The sequence below is a fragment of the Sciurus vulgaris genome (assembly GCF_902686455.1).
Source record: "Sciurus vulgaris genome assembly, chromosome: 7".
Taxonomy (NCBI): domain Eukaryota; kingdom Metazoa; phylum Chordata; class Mammalia; order Rodentia; family Sciuridae; genus Sciurus; species Sciurus vulgaris.
In genome coordinates this window covers 91,483,023-91,503,960 of record NC_136467.1, presented here as the reverse complement: position 1 = coordinate 91,503,960, position 20,938 = coordinate 91,483,023, and the positions used below count along the sequence as shown (strand labels likewise).

At 32.7% G+C, this 20,938-nt stretch overlaps 1 protein-coding gene across 9 annotated transcripts in view; it reads left to right on the top strand.

Moving 5' to 3' along the window:
* FAM135A (family with sequence similarity 135 member A) overlaps positions 1-20,938 on the top strand; it is a 112,041-nt gene that overhangs the window by 61,953 nt on the left and 29,150 nt on the right. For 4 of the 9 annotated variants that reach the window (XM_079146490.1, XM_079146491.1, XM_079146489.1 and 1 more), the window contains 4 exons: positions 629-784; positions 15,343-15,416; positions 16,830-16,984; positions 17,197-19,573. In XM_079146490.1, the coding sequence (XP_079002616.1) occupies positions 629-784; positions 15,343-15,416; positions 16,830-16,984; positions 17,197-19,573 (2,762 nt within the window). The remainder of the gene's footprint in view (positions 1-628; positions 785-15,342; positions 15,417-16,829; positions 16,985-17,196; positions 19,574-20,938) is intronic. The other 5 variants (XM_079146497.1, XM_079146496.1, XM_079146494.1 and 2 more) reach the window with 3 other exon arrangements.

Below are 20,938 nucleotides of genomic sequence, written 5' to 3'. Positions count from 1 at the left end.
TTAATCTTTGTATCTCAGGAATGTACACCGTAGCATTTAAAATATGCTCAAAAAATAGTTGATGAATTAAATGTTAGAAAAAGAAAGCAAATGGTTGACGGGTCTGTAAAAAGGCTTACCCACAATCAAAACAGAAACTGACAATATAGAAGCAAGGGAAAAACAGTATTTCCAAAAAAGTTTATTTTGAGGAGTTGTGGGCATTTTTAAGTGCTTCACATAGCTGACTGGAGGAAGAAAATTTTAAGATCATGTTATCTTTGAGAAATGTTTGTAACTTTCATTGGGATTTATGCATTATGTTTAAAATTCCTAGTATTTTAGTGTTAGAAGTCGATCATTCTGTATAGAATTCTGATGGATAATTTTAAAGTATAGTTGACATTATTTCAATAATAAGATCTCAGATATTAAAATGTTGGTTAAATTATTAAAAATTGCTTTAGTAACTATCAGTTAAGTAGAAAATCATTGGTTAGTAGGTCTTTCTCTCTCTAAATCTGTGTGCATGCACACACACATTTTTTCTTTAAACCAAAAATTGGCCTTTGTATTAATATTCTGAACAGCATAATTGGGTGTGTTGCAAGGCTCAGAAAGTAGTGGAGTGTTTTTCTTGTCATTTCAGAAAATAGAAAATCCTGATGAACTGGCAGAACTTATAAATATGAATCTTGCTCAACTTTGCTCACTTTTGATGGCTTTATGGGGACAGTTTCTGGAAGTTATAACACTACATGAAGAATTAAGAATATTATTAGCACAGGAGCACCACACCTTGAGGGTAAGTTAAAGAAAAGTAGTATTAAAACATTTTAATGAGTATTATTTATCTTTAGGAATATCTTATGAATAAAAAGTGATTTTTATCTACTATGTTGATAAATGAAATGAGACATTTATCATTGCTTTATTTCTAAAGTTAATACAGCTAAGAACATGATGTCCTAGTCACAATCCCTGCTAGTTAAAAAATATATATATGTACCCACACACACACATATATATATGAGAGACAGGACAGGCCCTGGAACCCAAAAGTGAGAATTGTAGCTAAACCATATTAGAGATAGAAATTGATAACTAGAAAGACATCTTAGTATTCTAATATAGGGTGTTTCTCTCCTTTTTTCTCCCTTCTCCTCCTCTTTTCTCTCCTTCCTTCACCCCAATGAGAATGTTATCAACTTGGTAGGGTAGAGAGAGCCGTCTAGCTATATGTTTGATATAGGCATAATATGGACATGTTGTTTTAGTCAGCGTTTTTGCTGCTGTGACTAAAAGATCTGACCAGAACAATTATAGAGTAGGAAAAGTTTATTTGAGGACTCACAGTTTCAGAGGTTTCAGTCCATACATAACCAACTCCATTCCTCAGGGCTCAGGGTGAGGCTGAACTTCATGGCAGAAGAGTGTGGCAGAGGAAAGGGGCTCACATGATCATCAGGAAGAAAGATGTGACTCCAGTCACCAGATTCAAATATATACCCCAAAATCACACCCTCAGTTACCCCACTCCTTCAGCCACACCCTACCTATCTTCAGTTACCGCTCATTTAATTCCATCAGAGGATTCATTTACTGATTGCATTAAGGGTCTCTTAACCCAATTGTTTCTCCTCTAAATCTTGCATTATCTCACACATGAGGTTTTGGGGGACACCTCACATCCAAACCATAACACATACGTAGAAATTTTTACACTTAGAAATGTCACTATGTGGGGCTGGGGAGATAGCTCAGTTGGTAGAGTGCTTGCCTTGTAAGCACAAGGCCCTGGGTTCGATCCCCAGCACCCAAAAAAAAAAAAAAAAAAAAAAAAAAAAAAAAAAAAAAAAAAAAAAAAGAAATGTCACTATGTTTATTGTGATGATAAGTTCCTCACTTTCATTTTTACCACCAATATATGCCCACTAAATAATAGAGATTGTTTCTACCTGTTATTGAATTCTGTATAAATGAAATTATAATGTGTGTGTTATTTTTTATATTGCTTTTTTTACTCAAGACTTTGTGAAATTAGTCCAGATTTTTGTTGGTAGCTGTGAATTGATTTTCATTGCTGTGATATACTCCATTTGAATATATCCACCATTTGTTTATTCTACTATTAATGGATATTCAGATTACTTCTAATTTGTAGCTATACGTACCAAGCTACTATGAGTATTCTTATACACATTTCCTGGTATACCAGTTTCTCTGAAATACTTCTCAAGGGAAATTGCTAGGTCATAGGGTATGCGTAACTTCAATTTTATTAGCTAACGCCTCATTTTTTCCAAAATGGTACAAATTTTTAGTATTATTAGTACTGTATGAAAGTTCCTATTACTCCACATACTCTCCAGTTCTTGATATTGGTGAACTGTTTATCTTTGTCAGTCTGTGGATATGAAATACTATATCATCATGGTTTTAATTTGCATTTTCCTGATGATCTGTATAGTCAATCACCATTTTATGATTATCAACTCTAAATTTCCTCCTTGTGAAGTACCTCTTTCGGTCTTTTATTCACTTTTCTGTAGGATTACCTGTTCCCTTTTTTTTCTGAATTGTTCTCTATATATTCTAAATTCTGGTCTTTTTTCTATTACATGTTTTTATAAACAGATCATCTTTCATTTGTAGTTTCCCTCTCCATACACTGTCTATGTGCTATCTTTTGATGAACTGGATGTCTTAATTTTAGCGTAGACACAGAGAAGAGAAGGGTCAGATATAGACCTGTCCTTTTGACATATACTAATCAGCATGATAAAGGTAAGATTTTTTAAATAAATGATGTGGTAACAATTGGGTGTCCATATGGAAAATTTATATAAAATTCAATTTTGAGTGGATTGAAGACTTCAATGTGAATGATGAAGTATAATGCTTTTAAAATATAGTTAAAACTCCCAGAAGAATTAAAAATTAGTATAAAGTACTATAACCTCTTCATCAGAATCACAGATTACTATTTTGGCACATTTTCATTTTCATTGCTTCCTTTTGACTATAGAAGTACACATAAATATATTCATATATATGTTTTTTCCTGAGCCATTTGATAATTATAGAGATAATTAGTTCAGCATATATTTCCTAAAAACAAAGATGTTCTTTCACTTAACTGTTAACAGTGACCAACTTTTGAATATTTCATTTTGATACAGTACAGAAAACTAGTATATGGTCCATATTTAAGTTTTACCATTTACCTTAATCATGTCCCATATGTCAACTTTTTTTCCATTTTCTGGATCAAATTCCATATCCTACATAGCATCCAATTTTAATATCCCTTTAAGTTCATTTAATCTGAAATAATTTCTTATTTTTTTCTTTGTCTTTAATGACTGATTTTTTGGGTAGACTATCCTTCAGTTTGGTTTTGTATTTTATTTCCTGGAGAATAGATTAAGGTGATACAATGTTAACGTGAACACATTTTATTTCTTTTTCAGTCAGTTTTAGTAGGTTATATTTTTCTTGAAATTTATTCATTCTGTCCAAATTTTTAATTTATTGTTACCAAGTAGTTAATTCATAATGTCCTTCAATCATCTTTTTAATATCTGTAAGAACCCTAGTGTTTTCTGGTGTTTAATTACTGATATTAGTTACTCTTACTGTCACTCTTTTCTTGACTGCGCTTCCTGGAAGTTTGCCATTTTATTAGTCTTTTCAAAGAACTAACTTTTAATGTTAATTCTCTCTCTTATACATCTTGTTTTCTGTTTGAAGTTTTGTTTATTGTGATAAACAGGATTATCATTGAATTTTCACAGTGGTAGTATATTGTGCTTTCTGACTTGTAGATGCAATTTATCAGGAACTTTGTTTATGAAGTATCCTGATATTCTCAGAATACATTGCTACACCTACAGTAATAGTCCAGAGGTCCTTCAGTGTTTGTACAAGAACAGACTTAGCCATAATGAAGTATATAGGTTGTCTGATAATGTGTTCAGAAATAGCACAATTGAGCTGATTCACAGAAATGAACCTCTGATAATGAAATCTTTCTTCTTGTGTGAAAGCAAATAGTGGAACAAAGAATTGGACTAGTAAATTAGTTTAATTATTGCTTCAACATATTATGTATCGAAATTCAGAAAGTGTAGATTTTCATATTCTTGACAAATTAAATCACACTAGAGCATAGAGACTGTACATGAATGGTCCCCAGTAGCCATATTAATAAAAATATTAAATGTCTCCATGATCAAGCAACAGATGTCAGTATTCAAAACTGAGAAGTGGAATGATCAAGTGATACGACTTATAAAAAGCAAAATAGTAAAAATAACTTCTATACTGAATTTTGTATGCGTCAAGAACTATAAAATCTGAGGTTTCACCCTATTTATAGCATACTCAAGCCTACCATAGACTGATTCAGATGTCTCTGGGTCAGAGATAAAGGATCTCAAAGATCAAACATACCCAGATTATTGTCATTTGTGTTGGTTCCTCAAGCCTCAGTTTCTACAGTCAAATATAAAGAAGGCCAAGTTAAAACCAAGTATTTTATTTTATATATGTGTGTATGTTGTATTGTGGTACAGGGCATTAAACCCAGGGGCATGCTACCACTGAGCCATGTCCCTAGTCCTTTTTTACTTTTTCTTTTTTTTTTTTGACTTTGAGATCAGGTCTTACTAAGTTGCTGAGGCTGGCTTCAAACTTGGAAACCTCCTGCCTCAGCCTCCCAAGTAGCCAGAATGACAGACATATGGCACCATGCCCAGCTTTCCTAAATATTTTATAATAAACAGTAAATATCTTTACTCTTTGAACCAAAGGCAGTGTGTATCTACCAAGGTTGTAAGCTAATCTGCCCTTTGCTTCCAAGAGAGACACATCTCTGTCTTCCCAGTCTTTTCTCAGTACAATATTCTTGAAAAGATGGTCTTTTAACAAAGAGTCAGTGGTTCTGCTCCTGAGAGTTGAAGAAATGCAGCAGACCCATGAAAAGTTGTCAATTTTGTTGTATTATAATGTTTCACTTACAGCATCAGAAGTGCCATATTTAATGTTGATGATAACTTGTGCCTGGAATAATGTAATGAATTCAATATTAAGGAGATCAACATATTTACTTTGTAGGACTTGGAGAGCCATATCTTGTGTTTTTTGCTACCATTACAAATTTGTATTTTGCCTTATACAGGCTCTTGTCAGGGCTGGTGGAGTTAGATTTAATAATGGTTAATTTGGCATTCTTTTTAGAAATGTTTTATCCACCAACTTGTGTAATTCTTTAGTTCTGTCCTGACAGGTATTCATAAATAATGTTGCTCAGGTCAAATACATAGGGTTGCCAGAATGCCCAGTTAAGTTGAATTTTAGAGAAGTAGCAAATAATGTTTCACTGTAAGAATGTCCAGTGCAACCCTATCAAATAGCATACTAAAACATCAAAGAATTTTACCTATGTTTTATATAGTTTCACATAGATGAATTATGCCTGATATAGAAAACATAATTCCTTGGTCATAAAGAAAAGAAAACTGATTGAGAGCTTATGATTCTTGTCTAGAAACAGCCTGTGATAAACATATGGTCTTACTCAATATGTGGCTTTGTGGTTTTAACCCAAAGCAATGCAATCTAAGCTGATATGGTGATTCAGCTATTCAGTTGCTTAATATTCTATGATGTTGTTCATTTAAACAATTCAGTTTAATATACTTTTCCTTGGACTATAAAATGAAAATTTTTGTAAGCCTTCCTAAAATAATATATTTCAAACTGTACAGTCATCAAAATGAGAGAAATTTGAAAAATCATTGTATGCAAATTTCTGCACCCAGCTTTACTATCTGTTGTATTCATAGTTGTACCCTTCTTTGCTTTCCTAAATTTATCATCTTTTTTTCTGTGACTATAACTTCTCTTTCAATTTGTAGTTGCCTTTTTTTTTTTTGCTTTAGTTCATAACAACAGTTTTGTTACTCTTTTTTGAAATTGTGATTCTTACGGGACCACTGACCATAAGCCCAAGAATTCATCTACAAAACAGGAGGGAAAGCTGTTTTCTTTTGTAGTTGGATAGAATACATTGTTATTTTTTTCCCTTCATATTTTAATAAAAATTTATTTGTGGACATTAAATGGGAATGAATTTCATATAATTTCCAAATATCACCAAATAGTATTTCATTTTTTAAAAATACTTTTTAATATGTAAAAAGCATCTTGGGGTGTTTTTACCCTCTTAGAATGCTCTCGAAAGGATCATGATACTTCATTTCTTTATTTTATTTAACAGATATATATATGTATATATATATATATATAGCAGTTATCTGCCAGATACTACATAATTAATTTATAAATGTTAACGAATTTACATCATCAAACCAATCTCATGAAGTAAAATTTTTTCATTCCCATTTTACAAAATAAATACTTATATTAGAAAGGTAAAATAAGGGGTTGGGGTAATGGCTCAGTGGTAATGCACCCACCTAGCACACATAAGGCACTGGGTTCCATCCTCAGCACCACATAAAAGATAGATAAAGGCATTGTGTCTATCTACCACTAAAAAATATTAAAAAAAAAAAAAATGAAAGGTAAAATATTTGGCCAAAGTCACTGAAGTGGTAGGGATGGGATGGGAACTTAGCAAGTAGATACACATCTGATACTTTGCATTTCATCTGTTTTTTATATATTTGCAAAATATCAGAAATGGATGGAATTGGAGGACATTGTGTTAAGGAAAAGAAGCTAGACACATAAAGTTAGGTACCACATGTTCTATCTCGTATGTGGAAGTTAAAACAAAAAGAAAAAAGTCAACCTGAATGCAGAATACTGATTACTTAGAGGTTCAAAGAGATGAGAATGAATAAAAGGAGGCTAACTGGGATCATTTCACACTGTATGCGTGTATTAAAATATCACATTGAACCCCACTAGTATGTAAAGTTAATGTATGTTAATCAAAAATAAGTGCAAGGGGCAATTCAGAGGAATAAAATAAAAATAAATACAGGGAAAGGGAGCACAGCTCAGTTGTAGAGCCTTACCTGGCATATTCAAGTCCCTAGGTACAATCACCAGCACAGCAAAAATTAAAAAAAAAAAAAAAAAAAGGCTAGAACCAGGAAAAAAATTAATACGTCAAACAAAAAAGTAGTCTAGCCTTACAACATTGAAATATCATTTGTTATAATGCTGGTTTGCTATGCTAGTCATGTTTTACAAATAAAAAGAAATATAGTCTTAGGGCTGGGGCTCTAGCTCAGTGGCAGAGTGCTTGCCTAGCATGTGTGAGGCACTGGGTTCAATCCTTAGCACCACATAAAAATGAACAAATAAAATAAAGACAATGCTGTCCATCTACAACTACAAAGAGTTTTTTTATAAAAGAAAAGAAATACAGTCTCAAACATAATTTTTAGTGATTACCTTGGTGATATAAAATATGGTTTGGGATTTTTTTTTTCAGTTGAATTTTAAGAGAATATTTGATTTAACTTTATTCACTGGAATTAATAATAAAAAATGCTTTAAAACATTAAACATGCCACTGATGGATCAATAGCTAGAAAATCAAAATTACCAGAGTGGTAGAGGCAAAAGGATAAGTCATATGTAAGATAATGTCTATAGGTAACCATTTCCTAAGCTTGAATTTTTTGGTGGATTGGGAGGGGTGTTGATAAATTTACATGACATATTATATCAATCTTTTTAGCATATACAGTTCAGTGGCATTTAGTATTTCACAGTCATCAAACCATCACTTTTATCTTGTTCCAATACATTTCATCACCCCAGAAGGAAACCCTATGCCTAATTAAGCAGTCAATCCTCATTTTCTCCTCTTTCCATTCTTTTGTAACCAATAGTCTCATTTACTTATTCTGGATATTTCATATAAATTTACTCATATAATGTGACATTTGTGTCTGATTTCTTTCACTTAACATAGTGTTTCAGAATTTGTCCATGTTATTGCATTTATCATTACTCCATTTCTTAATATAGTGAAATTCTATTGTATGAATATTACCACTTTCTTTTACCTCTTTGCTCATTTATAGACATTTGAGTTGTTTCTACCTTTTGAATAATAGTAATAGTGGTGCTGTGAAAATTTGTCAAGAAACATTTATTTGCATACCTGTTTACAGTTCTTTGGGCTAGATACCTAGGAGTGGAATTACTAGGTCATATGGTAATTTTGAGGAATCTCCAAACTGTTTTCCATAGAGTTATACTATTTTTTCATTCCCACCAGCAATGTAGAAGGATTCTGATTTTTCTGCATCATTGGTAGCACTTCTTATTTTCTGCATTTTGTTTTTATTTTGTTTTATTATTGCCAAACTAGTGAGTGTGTCATGGTATTACAATGTGGTTTTGGCTTGCATTTCATGGATAATTAATAAATGGCCTTGACACCTTTTCATGTTTTTATTGGCTATTTTGTGTATCTTTTTGGAGAAACGTATATTGAAGTCCTTTGCCTTTTTTTTTTTTTTTTTTTTTTTTGTGTGTTGTTGGGTACCAGGGATTGAACCCAGGCACACTCAACCACTGAGCTATACCCCTAGCCCTTTTTTTGTTTTTTGGGTGTTTTGTTTTGTTTTTTGTATTTTATTTAGAGACAGGGTCTCCCTAAGTTGCTGAGGCTGTCTTTGAATTCAGGATCCTCCTGCCACAGCCTCCTGAGCCGCTGGGATTACAGGCATGCCTCACTGCAACCTGGCCTTCGCCTATATTTTAATTGTTCATGTCTTAGTTGTTGAATTTCAGGAGTTCTTTATAAATATTCTAAAAACTAGACCCTTACCAGATATATGACTTGAAAATGTTTTCTTCTGGATGTTTTCTTTTTACTCTCTTGATAGTGTCCTTTGATAAGCAGGACATCAGGAGAATAACTTTTAAATTCACTATTTTTCCCTAATAAAAGGTATCCTATAAGTAAAACAAATATATTCAACATTATTTTCATGGTTAAATTTTTAAAGCTATAACTTAACATTTTGTTTAATTAAGGAGAATATTTTGCTTATAACTGCTACAAACATAGTTTTCTTTGAATTGTTAATTGCAAGGGGAAGAAAAAACACTTTTATAAATCTAAATCTAATTAATATGTATATATCGTATCACAGTAGACTACCATGCCTGATATCAGTGTATATTTAATGTTTTTAAAATATTTTTTTAGTTGTCAATGGACCTTTATTTATTTTATTTGTGTATGTTGCTGAGAATCAAACCCAGTGCTTTACACATGCTAGGCAAGCGCTCTGCCACTGAGCCACAACCGAGCCCTTATATTTAATATTTTTAAAAATGAATAGTCCTCAGAGAGCCTTAACTCAGAAACTTTGTAAATTTGAAATATCTAAATTTTATTATAAAATCTATAATGCGTGTGTGTGTGTGTGTTTGTGCATGCATGCACGCACGCACACACAGGCATAGTGTGGTTCTAGGGATCAAAACCAGGGCCTTGCACGAGCTAAGCAAGTGCTTTTCTACCAAGTTATATTCTCAGCCCTTTTATAAACTCGGATCTTGAATTATCATTGGCAACATATTTTGAAAACCAGCCAATATATGGGACATTTCCATCACTTTAGAAGATAACTTTGTACCATTTTTCAGTTAATTTCCATACCTCATAAACAACCACTGTCCTGATTTCTATCACCATAGTTTAGTTTTGTCATTTTTTCAGAATTCTTACTAACAGAATTTGTATTTTCCCTTCACATAATTTGTTTAGATTAGTTCATGTTGCATTACTTTTCGTTGTAGAGTAGTATTCCATTGTGTATGCCAGAGTTTATCTTGTCTCTATTGTTTTTTTTTTGTTGTTGTTGTTATTCTGAGTGAAGATGCTATAAACAATCCAAATAAATCTTTTTATAAACATAGGTTTTAATTTATATTGCATAAGTATTAGCAGTAGAATTGCTTTGTCATTGGGTACATTTATAAAAACCTCTGCTCATTTTTTCCAAAATGCTCATAATAATTTTACGTTATCACCATTAGTGTGTATGAGATTTTATTTTAGTTTTTCTTTCATGTTTAGTGCTTTTATACCCTTTCATTTGTAAGGATTTAGCTATCCCAAATCATGAAAATATGCCTCCTATGTTTGCTTCTAGAAACATCAGAATTACAGCTTTTACATTTAACATCTTAAATAAATTTTTGAATGTGGTATAAGCTGTAGTGGTCAAGGTACATTTTTCCCTATTTAATTATACCAGCACTATTTATTTATTTATTTATTGAAAAGACTTTTATCTATTGAATCATCTTAATATCTTGGTTGAAAATCAATTAACTAATAAGTGAGGACTATTTCTTGCCTTTCTTTCCTGTTTTCTGTTCCACTGGTCTATTAAATATCTTTATGTGAGTATCACACTAACTTGAAGAAAAAGTTTTATGTACAAAGTCTCTAAAGAAAGGAACTGAAAAACAATTGGAATACAAAAAAATACCTGTGGAGTTCAGGAACCATTGGTATACAAAACAAGCAACTCATAAGCAACACAATCTGCATTCTTTTTTTTCTTTTTTTTTTTTAAGGTATAGATGGACACAATACCTCTATTTTATTTATTTATTTTTTAAGTGGTACTGAGGATCTAACCCAATGCCTCACACATGATAGGCAAGCATTCTACCACTGAGCCACAACCCTAACCCCACAATCTGCATTTTTGCCTACAAAAATATTACATGATAGGGGGTCAACATGCAAGTTCTAGAACTGGCACAGAATTCCATAACCCCACCCTGACTTTACCTCTATTCCAGCCCCTAACTACTATCCCTCGATAAATATTAATACCCCAGACGAAGGGGTTGTTTTCTCATTCTTGAAGATGGCCCACATTCTCCCATGAATGTGTAACTGCTTTCCTAAATAAATCTCTGTGTCTTTGACTAGCGTGTACTGAAATTTTTTTATATCACATAAGACCTTACTTGTCCTGAGTAGTGATGTCCCTCTCCAGGAACTCCTCATACCTCTTTTGTGACAATACAACTATACAGCTATAAGAATTTCTAAAATTCAAAACACTGATGAAACAAACAGGAGCTCTCATTTATTGCTGGTAGGAATGTAATATGGGTTAACCACCTGGAAGACATTTCAGCAATTTCTTACAAAACTAAATGTGCTCTTACTATACAACACAGCTATCATAACTCTTGATACTTAGCTGTGTTAAAAACACGTTCATATGTAAACCTGCACATGGATGTTTATAACCATTTTTTCATAATTGTCAAAACTTGGAAGCAATGAAGGTATCCTTCAGTAGGTGATTAGTTTAACAAACTGCTGTACATCCATACAGTAGAATGTTATTTAATGATAAGAAGCAATTATTAAGCCAAGAAAAAGCATGGAGATACCTTGAAATCATCACTAAGTGAAAGAAACTAATATGAAAGGTAATATATGCTGTCTAATTCCAACTTTATGACATTCTAGAAAAGGAAAATCTAAGAAGACAGTAAAAAGAACAGTGGTTGCCACAGGCTCACAGAGAGGGACACATAGGTGGAGCATGGGATTTTTAGGGCAGTGAATCCATTATATGTAATATTATGATGATTATCACGTAATAATAAAACATATTTGTTAAAGGACAGAGCATGAATAGTGATAGTGAACTTTAATGTTAACTATGAAGTTTTATTAAAACTGTAGCACAGTTATATGAGATTTTAAAATAATAGGAGAAGCTGGAGAGATAGGAGGGCAGAAGAGGCTGTAAGAACTGCCTGTTACTTTCTGATCGTTCTTTTGTGTAAACCTAAATCTGCTCTTAAAAAACTTAAAAAATAGAATTGTCTATTATTCTAACATCTGGATTATCCTGGGCGTCATTTCTACTGACTGCATTATTTTCTTGATTATGAGTTACATTTTCCTGCTGCTTTGCATATCTAGTACCTATTTGTCAATGTCAGAAATAGTTGTATGAAAATAGTTTCATGTATTTTATCAGTTATATGTTGTGTTCAGGCAAGTTCTATACCAATTTCTCTGTCATGGTCTAAGTAGAAATTAAAAATAGACATTTTCAAACCTGGCTTATTCTTTTTATTTTGTGTTTTGCAGTTTGGGAAGACTTCTAATTTTACTATAATTATAAACAAAACAAAAATGTATTATAGCTTTTATGTGCAAATATACATATTCAGCTTTTTAGTAAATAAGTCTATCCAAAGTAAACTTTATTTTCTGATAATCTGCTTTTTCTTTCTTTTTTTTTTTTTTCCCCCCCCTGGTAGTGGGAATTAAATCCAGAGGTGCCCTACCACTGAGCTACATCTGCAGCCCTTTTTGTTTTTTATTGTGAGATAGGGTCTCCCAAAGTTGCTTAGGGCCTTACTAAGTTGCTCAGGCTGAGCTTGAGCCTGCTATCCCCTGCCTCAGCCTCCTCAGTCACTGGGATTACAGGCATGCAATACTGCACTGGGCTCTGATACACTTTTTGAAGGGTTAAGTTTTTCCTTAAGTTATTTTAACTAATACAAATGAATACCTTCTAGTGTGATACATGTTCCCCTATTTTCTTAAGTAGAGTGTACTGAACATGATTTAACCCTTTCATAATGATTTAGCTATCATTTCAAAGTTTATATCATCTGCTCAACTTTAATCTATTGATTAAAATATTTAAATATTTAATACTGAACTATCAATAACTAGTGTAGGGATATTGGATTCTACTTTAAAGGTCTGAAGTTATATTAATTTTTAATTTTTACATGATTTTTATACTAGGTTTTTTTAAAGAGGGGCTTTTCTTCTTCAACATCGTTCTCATAATTTCTTATAACTGCATTTGTGTAATTACCTCTACAATTGTTCATTTTCCTTTAATTTGCTCTTTTAAAATAGCTGTGGATTGAGAATCAGTTAATTTAAACTAGTTAGAATTCTATTTAATAATAAGTATAAATCAGCTTTGTGTAATAAAATCACTATGGTATCTTACTATGAGTGTAACACAAGGACTTAAAGAACGTTTGTTCAGTAAACATTTGTAATATACCTACTTTTGTCAAGGTAACTTAAATATTATGATCTATCAGATATATACCCTGCACTCAAAATTGGACTCTAACTTGCTTGAACACATATAAAGTTGTACTATAATAAATAATATTAGTAATAATTGTACTGCAATAAATAGTATGTAATTTGAACAAAGTATTAGGAAGAACATAGATAAAGGAGCATTTACTCTTTAAAGTATTAGTAATAAATTCCATTCTGTATCCTCAGGGTTTTTTTCTTCTAGCTCTTTGCTCAATTTTGAATACTGATGCTGCCAAATAAGTGAATTCTTTTTAAAATTAGGGTATATAAGAAAACTCATTTTTATAAACATATACCAAACCAATAATATATACTTATCACATCCAAAGTTTAACTTTGTAAATTTAACTTTTTTTTAATGTATGTCTTTTGCCTAAAATTAAACTGTATTGCCATCAGGTGGCAATCATACCTTAATTTTTATGGCCACACAGTACAGTTTGTAACCTTATTCATTACACATCACCCCAGAGTGTTAGTCATTGTGAGAGAATTGAGAAACTTAAGAGTGCATAGAAGATAGGAAAGATTTCTGATAACATGAAGTGTATGTAGAAGGGAAATGATAAGTGGTTTGAAGCACAAGATTTGGAGTTTCTCAAATCTTTATTTGAACCAAAAGTTTATCACTTATATTTTCTTGCCCAAGTGATTAACCTGTTGGGGCCTCAGTTTCCTCACTTACTAAATGAAGATAATACCTCCTCCATTGAATTTTTTTATGGTTTAAAACAAAGAATGAAAGTAATTAGTATAGTCTTATGGGTAGGATACTATCAAGAATTGATAGTTATTGTAGGAATTATAGAAAGTAGAGAGAATAGGAAAAGCAGCCCACCAATTTTGCAAGTCCAGCTGCAACTCTAGGAATCCAGATAACTTAATAGATGCATTCTTCACACTTTATAGTCTCCAGGGAAAACATCTCCAATAGCTGGATACACAGGCAGATGGTTTTGGTTTTTCTTATCTTCCCTTTAGTGGGTGGAAAGAAAGAAGAGGCAATTGGAATGCATTTTAAAGTAAAGACACAGATGGCATCCTCCTCCTCAGTGCCTGATACCTGCCTCTCCCCACCTCCCTTGTTGACTTGTCCTTCTGAAGAGTCGGGCTCATCTGCTTAGGCAAAGAGGTTTAGTAAGTCTTGTTTGCCCAGATCTTGATGATGAGTAAAATAGATCTCCAATTCATTGTACATTTAAAACCAAAGAATCCTAAATCATATTTCCCTTTAGAAAAGAATCTTCCATGTAATATAATTTCAAGATGTGACATAATTATCCTCTTCTCTATACCCCAAACAAGATATCTTTTCCATCTCCTGTTGCTTAATATTGTTCCAATTGTTGACAAAGCCTTTCCTTTCATTATTAAAAATGAAAGGGTCAAAATATATAAATGTATTGGTAGTATATATTGCTTTGAACAGGTGGAAATTTTATTTTCCAACTAAAGCAATATAGCATGTTTTTGAAAAAATAAAAATAAATAAATGTAATGGAAGAAGTATTCAGCTAGAGTCAATGTGTTTACCAAATACTTATTTAACATGCGAAGGCATGTTTTAGAGGCTACAAGGGTCATCAAAACATTGTTCCTGTTCTAACAAACATTACATTTTAGGAGGTGGTATGATTTCCATATATAGTTATTCTAAGGCAAAATGTAGTGAATGGAAATTATAATAGATTTTATTTATATGCATTTGCCGGATTATAGAGTGCTATCACATATTCTTGTTTGTTCTTTATAATAGCCCCATATATAAGACAATTATTAAGTATAATTTGAAAATGAGTCATCTGACGCTCGAAGATTAAATGCCCAAAGTCAATATTTCTAAGTCAGTCAGTACAGTTAGCACATATGTGAAAGCCTGGCATCTAGCATGGAGAAAGCCACCTGATAGTTAGCCGATTTTTCCTTGTTTTTCCCATTTACTGGGCAATATTCTCAATACTAGAGGTATAGTGGTAAATCAGACAAATAGAATCCCTGCCTTTAAGGAAGAGAAATGAGATCTAAAATGTAAACCTAAATTCCTCACTGTAGATTCTGCTGTATCATTTCATATAGCACAAAAATACAGTGCTTTGGCAACACTGAAGAGGGAGAGAATTCTCACAGGAGTGGTTATGCAAGGCCTAATGGAGCCAATTTCTCTCACTGCCATTCTATGCCAGATTGACTTTTTAAATGTGCCATGTTATTAATACTCTTTTTTTGAAATTCTTTTCTAGGTTCGCAGATTTTCGGAGGCATTCTTTTGTTTTGAACATCCAAGAGATGCTGCCATTGCATACCAGGAACTTCAGTGAGTAGCATAAATCCAAACTTAAAATGACCTTGTTTCCTTTTACATACATATCTATTTCATATTTTATAGAGAAACCTAGAGGAATTTGAAGTTCAGAAACCTACTCTTTATTGAATTTTATGAATTACTTCATAAAGGCCTCTTCCCTTACAGGAAGAAGCATAATGCACTTGCCTTGCCCCTTCTCCCCTTATATCAGATTTACTATAATTTGTAAATATAGCCGTGAAGCTCTGGCTCCAGCCTTTCATTTGGCCATCTTATTCTATCTTTATTTTCACATGTCAAAATCTCTTATATTTATCATTTTCTGTGTGGCTTTTCACAGGTAGACATAAAAGAATGAATAATGTATGATTTTATAATAATGAACTTCTGGAACAGCCAAAACTAAGATGAAAATAGAGCAGTGGTCATCTTGGAGTTTATCTGGACTAGAAAATTGGGAAGACATGAGGAAACTCTGAATAGATTAAAATGTTCTATGTCATATATATTCACTTGTCAAAATCCTACAGCTTAGATTTGTATATTTCAGTCCATGTATAGTATCTCATAAAAACTAAACAGTATTGGAGTGTAGGGCTAAGTATTGAATTTCGAGGTATAGATAGAACACGGACAAATGTTAATTGTCGAGACTGGGTAATGGGTACATGAAGTTTTTCATACTGTTCTGTTTTAAATTTGTTCTGGATTTTTTTTAAATTTTACATAACAAAGGATTTTTGAATTGTTTTGTATTAGAAAGTTACGTACTGCCAGGCAAGGTTTCCCATGCTATAATCCCAGCAACTCTGGAGGCTGAGACAGAAGGATCACAAGTTTGAGGCCAATCTTAGCAACTTAGCAAGGCCCTAAGCAACCTAGTGAGACCCTGTCTCAAAATAAATAAAAAGGGCTGGGTATGTTGCTCAGTGGTAAAGCACCCCTGGGTTCAATCCCTAGTGCCAAAAGGGGTGGGGGGAGAAAGTTAAATACATAGTTTTAAATAGCTATTAATTTTATTTATCAATATGTATTAAGTAAAGCAGCTACAATGGAGTGTACTTTTTTCCTTATTGTTATCAAATAATTGGTAAACATTTGGTCTTTTGTATTTTTCTTACATGATATTCACAGCATATTTGGAAGCTTATTCTGTAAGCATAGATACTCATTTTGAAATAACTTAAAGTATACACTATAATAGAAATTAGTCAATAAACTATAATTTTATGTCAATAATATTGTCCACAAGCCATAATCTTTATTTTACCAGTTTTTATCTCTGTTCAAGAAGCTCTTTCATAAGAAGAGTATTTCTTAAAGAAAGGGGATAGGAATGGTAGGGGAAGAAAGTATGGCAGACTGTAAAGTGGAAGTGGGTATAATTTTTTATTACATTCTGACTTAAGAAATATTTTTCAGTGCTCAGAGTCACCTACAGATGTGCACCGCTATCAAAAATACTTCCTTCTGCAGTTCTCTTCCACCCCTACCTATTGAATGTAGTGAATTAGATGGAGATCTCAATTCATTACCTATAATCTTTGAAGATAGGTATTTAGATTCAGTTATTGAAGGTAAGTATCATCTAAAATATATAAGCTATGTGTATAATTTTCAGTGTATTTTTCCTAATATAAATAAAACCATTCCCTAATGTGAAGCAGCTTTTCCCTTTCAATTTTATTTGTTTGAGGACATTAGAAAGTTATAGTTAGAAAAAATAGTCTTAATCATATGAGTTCTCACACTTGTTTTAAATCTAAATCTTTTTTTCTTTGGATAAAAGACTTAGATGCACCCTGGATGGGAATTCAGAATCTTCAGAGATCAGAGTCCAATAGGATGGATAAATATGAGACTGAAGAAAGCTCTGTAGCAGGACTTTCTAGCCCAGAGTTGAAGGTCAGACCTGCTGGTTCCTCCAATATTTGGTTTACAGAAGGTGAAAAGCTGCTAACAAAATCTCTAAAAGGAAAAAATGAAGAATCACATAAATCCAAGGTTAAGGTTACTAAGCTCATGAAAACAATGAAACCAGAAAACACAAAAAAATTAATAAAACAGAACTCTAAGGATTCTGTGGTTTTGGTAGGCTACAGATGTTTGAAAAGTACAGCACCAAATGATCACACTAAATGCTTTGAAGGCAATCCTTCACATAGTCAGAAGGAAGGTCTGGATCCCACAATATGTGGATATAATTTTGACCCAAAGACTTACATCAGACAGAAGGAAGCTAGCTATTTGCCAACTAATACAGAGAGAACTGAACAAAAGTCTCCAAATATTGAAAATATTCAACCAGACCAGTTTGATCCTTTGAACACTGGCAGCCTAAATCTTTGTGCAAATTTGTCCATTTCAGGTAAACTTGATATCTCCCAGGACGGTAGTGAAATTACACACATGGAACACAATCTGACATCCAGAAGTTCATCTGACGATTGCCATGATCATCAAACAACCCCATCTTCAGGAGTTAGAACAATTGAAGTAAAATCCTGTAACAAAGATCCTTTCAGTGGAGAGAAAATAACTGTTAAAATAGGACCTTGGACTGAGCTTCAACATGATGAAATACTTGTGGATAATTTACTACCCGGCTTTGAGTCCTTAGAATCTAATGGTAAATCTAAATCTCTAGAAATAACACTTGAAAAGGAAGCTTTGCCAGAAGCAAAGTGTTCTGTTGGAGAATCATTAGCTAAATTAAGAAATAACCTGCCTGCTCCTTCTACAAAAGAATATCATGTTGTAGTAAGTGGAGATACAATTAAGTTACCAGATACTAATGCCACATATGCCTCATCTAGATTTTCAGATTCAGGTGTTGAAAGTGAACCAAGTTCTTTTGCAACACATCCAAATCCTGATATAGTCTTTGAAACTGTGCAAGGGCAAGGTCCTTTCAATAATGAAAGATTATTTCCTCAGCTTTTGATGAAAACTGATAGTAATGTAAAATTTTCATTAGGAAGTCATTGCACTGAGAGTACAAGTGCTTTAAGTGAAATACAGTCATCTTTGACATCTATAAACTCTCTACCTTCTGATGATGAACTGTTGTCACCTGATGAGAATTCTAAGAAATCTGTTGTGCCTGAATGCCATCTAAGTGATAGCAAAACTGTATTAAATCTAGGAACAATTGATTTGCCAAAATGTGATGATACTAAAAAGTCAAGTATTATTTTGCAAGAGCAGAGTGTTATATTTTCAGGGCATTTGGATAGTGAAACTATAGCAATACATTCCTTAAATTCAAGCACTAAAGACACTTTGCAACTTGTTTTTTCAGATAAAGATACTTCCAGTGATGCGAAAAGTAGTTGCAGCTCCAAACCTAACTTGAATACTATGGGTAAAGACTCCCAGAGTCCTGATAAATCTAATAGCTCAGAAGGAACAGCAGTTATGTTAAATTCAAAACTGATTTGTTTAGGTACTTCTTGTGTTGTTTCAGGCTCCATTTCTACTAATGCAGAAGTTAGTGAAGATAGAACTGTGGAAAAAAAAAATAGTGATACATTAAATATCAAACAAATATATTCAGAAACTCCTGCAGTTGAAGGTGAAACTGATCTGGGTACAAGTGACCCTTTTTCAGCTGGTACTGATATGGTAAAGCAAGGGCTTGTGGAAAATTATTTTGGTTCTCAGAGCAATACGGATGTTTCTGACACATGTGCTATTAGCTACAGCAATTCACTTAGCCCTCAGAAGGAAACTTGTGAAAAAGGAATTAGTGATCTTCAACAGGAACAGGGTAACGAGGAGGAAGAGGAAGAGGAGGAGGAGGAGGAGGAAGAGGAGGAGCAGGATCAACAAATGGTTCAAAATGGTTATTATGAAGAAAAAGATTATACGACTTTGGATGAAACAATAAATGTTCACTGTACAAGCAGAGATGCACTAGCAGAAGAAAGACTTATAAAACCTGAAAAAGTAAACAATGAATATCTGAGGGATGGTATAAATATGCCTACTGTTTGTACTTCTGGTTGTTTGTCCTTCCCATCTGCACCACGGGAGTCTCCTTGTAGTGTTAAATTTTCTTCTAAAAGTAAATTTGATGCCATTACAAAGCAGCCAAGCAGCATTTCTTACAACTTTACTTCTTCAATTTCCTGGTATGAAAATTCACCAAAACCTCAAATACAAGCGTAAGTAATGGAGCTTAACAGTATATGCTACTAAATATACGTAGATCATAAATAAATATATATAAGCAAAATCAAAAATATATATAGATGATAAAATTTATATACATAATAAATATTAGATTATCAGTTTTCTAATACCTTTCCCAAGTTTTCTGTATTAAATTTTACAGACAGTATATATTCACTTAGAACATTTTCTTAAGTGATACTTATAAAATATACATATCTATATAAATAGATATAAATATAAATCATAAATAGTGCTAAAGGGCTGATGTCCATTTTTGTTCTCCAGTTTCTATAGTACAAAAAATGTTTCTCTGATTACCTGTCTAAAATATAGAAATGAACCCATTATGCCCTTTGACAGAAAGACAGGTAGTTTACAAGTGATTGTCCTGTTTCTTGGCTAGATGTTCCTGATAAAATTTTCCATTCATAATTTTGTGTTAGAAGTATGGAATAATTGAGGTTAAAACCCTTTTATCACCATTACCCCATTAGCTCCCAGACAAAAATTTAGGGGTAATGAGCATATCTAGGAAATAAGGACAATATTAGATAAATGAATACAAGGTTGATAAAATTTAAAATTCATAGATTATTATGATCTATGTGTAAATTTAAGATATTTAGAACCTAAAGCTAGTGAAACCCACTGAGATGAATATGTTCAATTAAAACATTGTAGCGTATAAACTGAGACCAAAGATTATAATACCACCTGCTGGGTACTTCTCACTGTCAGAGTCATGAGGAAGAGATGGTATTTATGTCTTCACCCAATGTATCCTATTCAGTTTAGTGTTCATTAGCCTTTTTTTTCCTTAAGAGAATGTAACTTTCTCTTTTTTAATTTGTTCTTTTTAGTTATACATGACAGTAGAATGTATTTTGACATATCATACATACATGGACTGTAACCTCCCCTTCTTGTACATGAGGTGAAGTTACAATGGTCATATATTCATATATGAACATAGGAAAGTTATGTCTGATTCATTCTACTGTCTTTCCCCTTCCCACCCTCCCCTTTCTTCCCCCTCATTAGATTTTTTAAATTTTTTGAACCCTACCTATTTATTTATTTATAAGTGTACCTTTTTCCCCACAGCCTCACAAACACCTGTTGTTGCTTGTCTTTATATTTATATTGTTTGTTCTATTTAGTTATACATGACAGCAGAACGCATTTTGATTCATTGTTCACAAATGGAGTATAACTTTTCATTTCTCTGGTTGTACACAATATAGAGTCACACCATTCGTGTAATCATACATGTACACAGGGTAATGATGTTTGTCTCATTCCACCATCTTTCCCTCCCCCCACTTCCTCCCCTCCCCTCATTTCCTTCTACATAA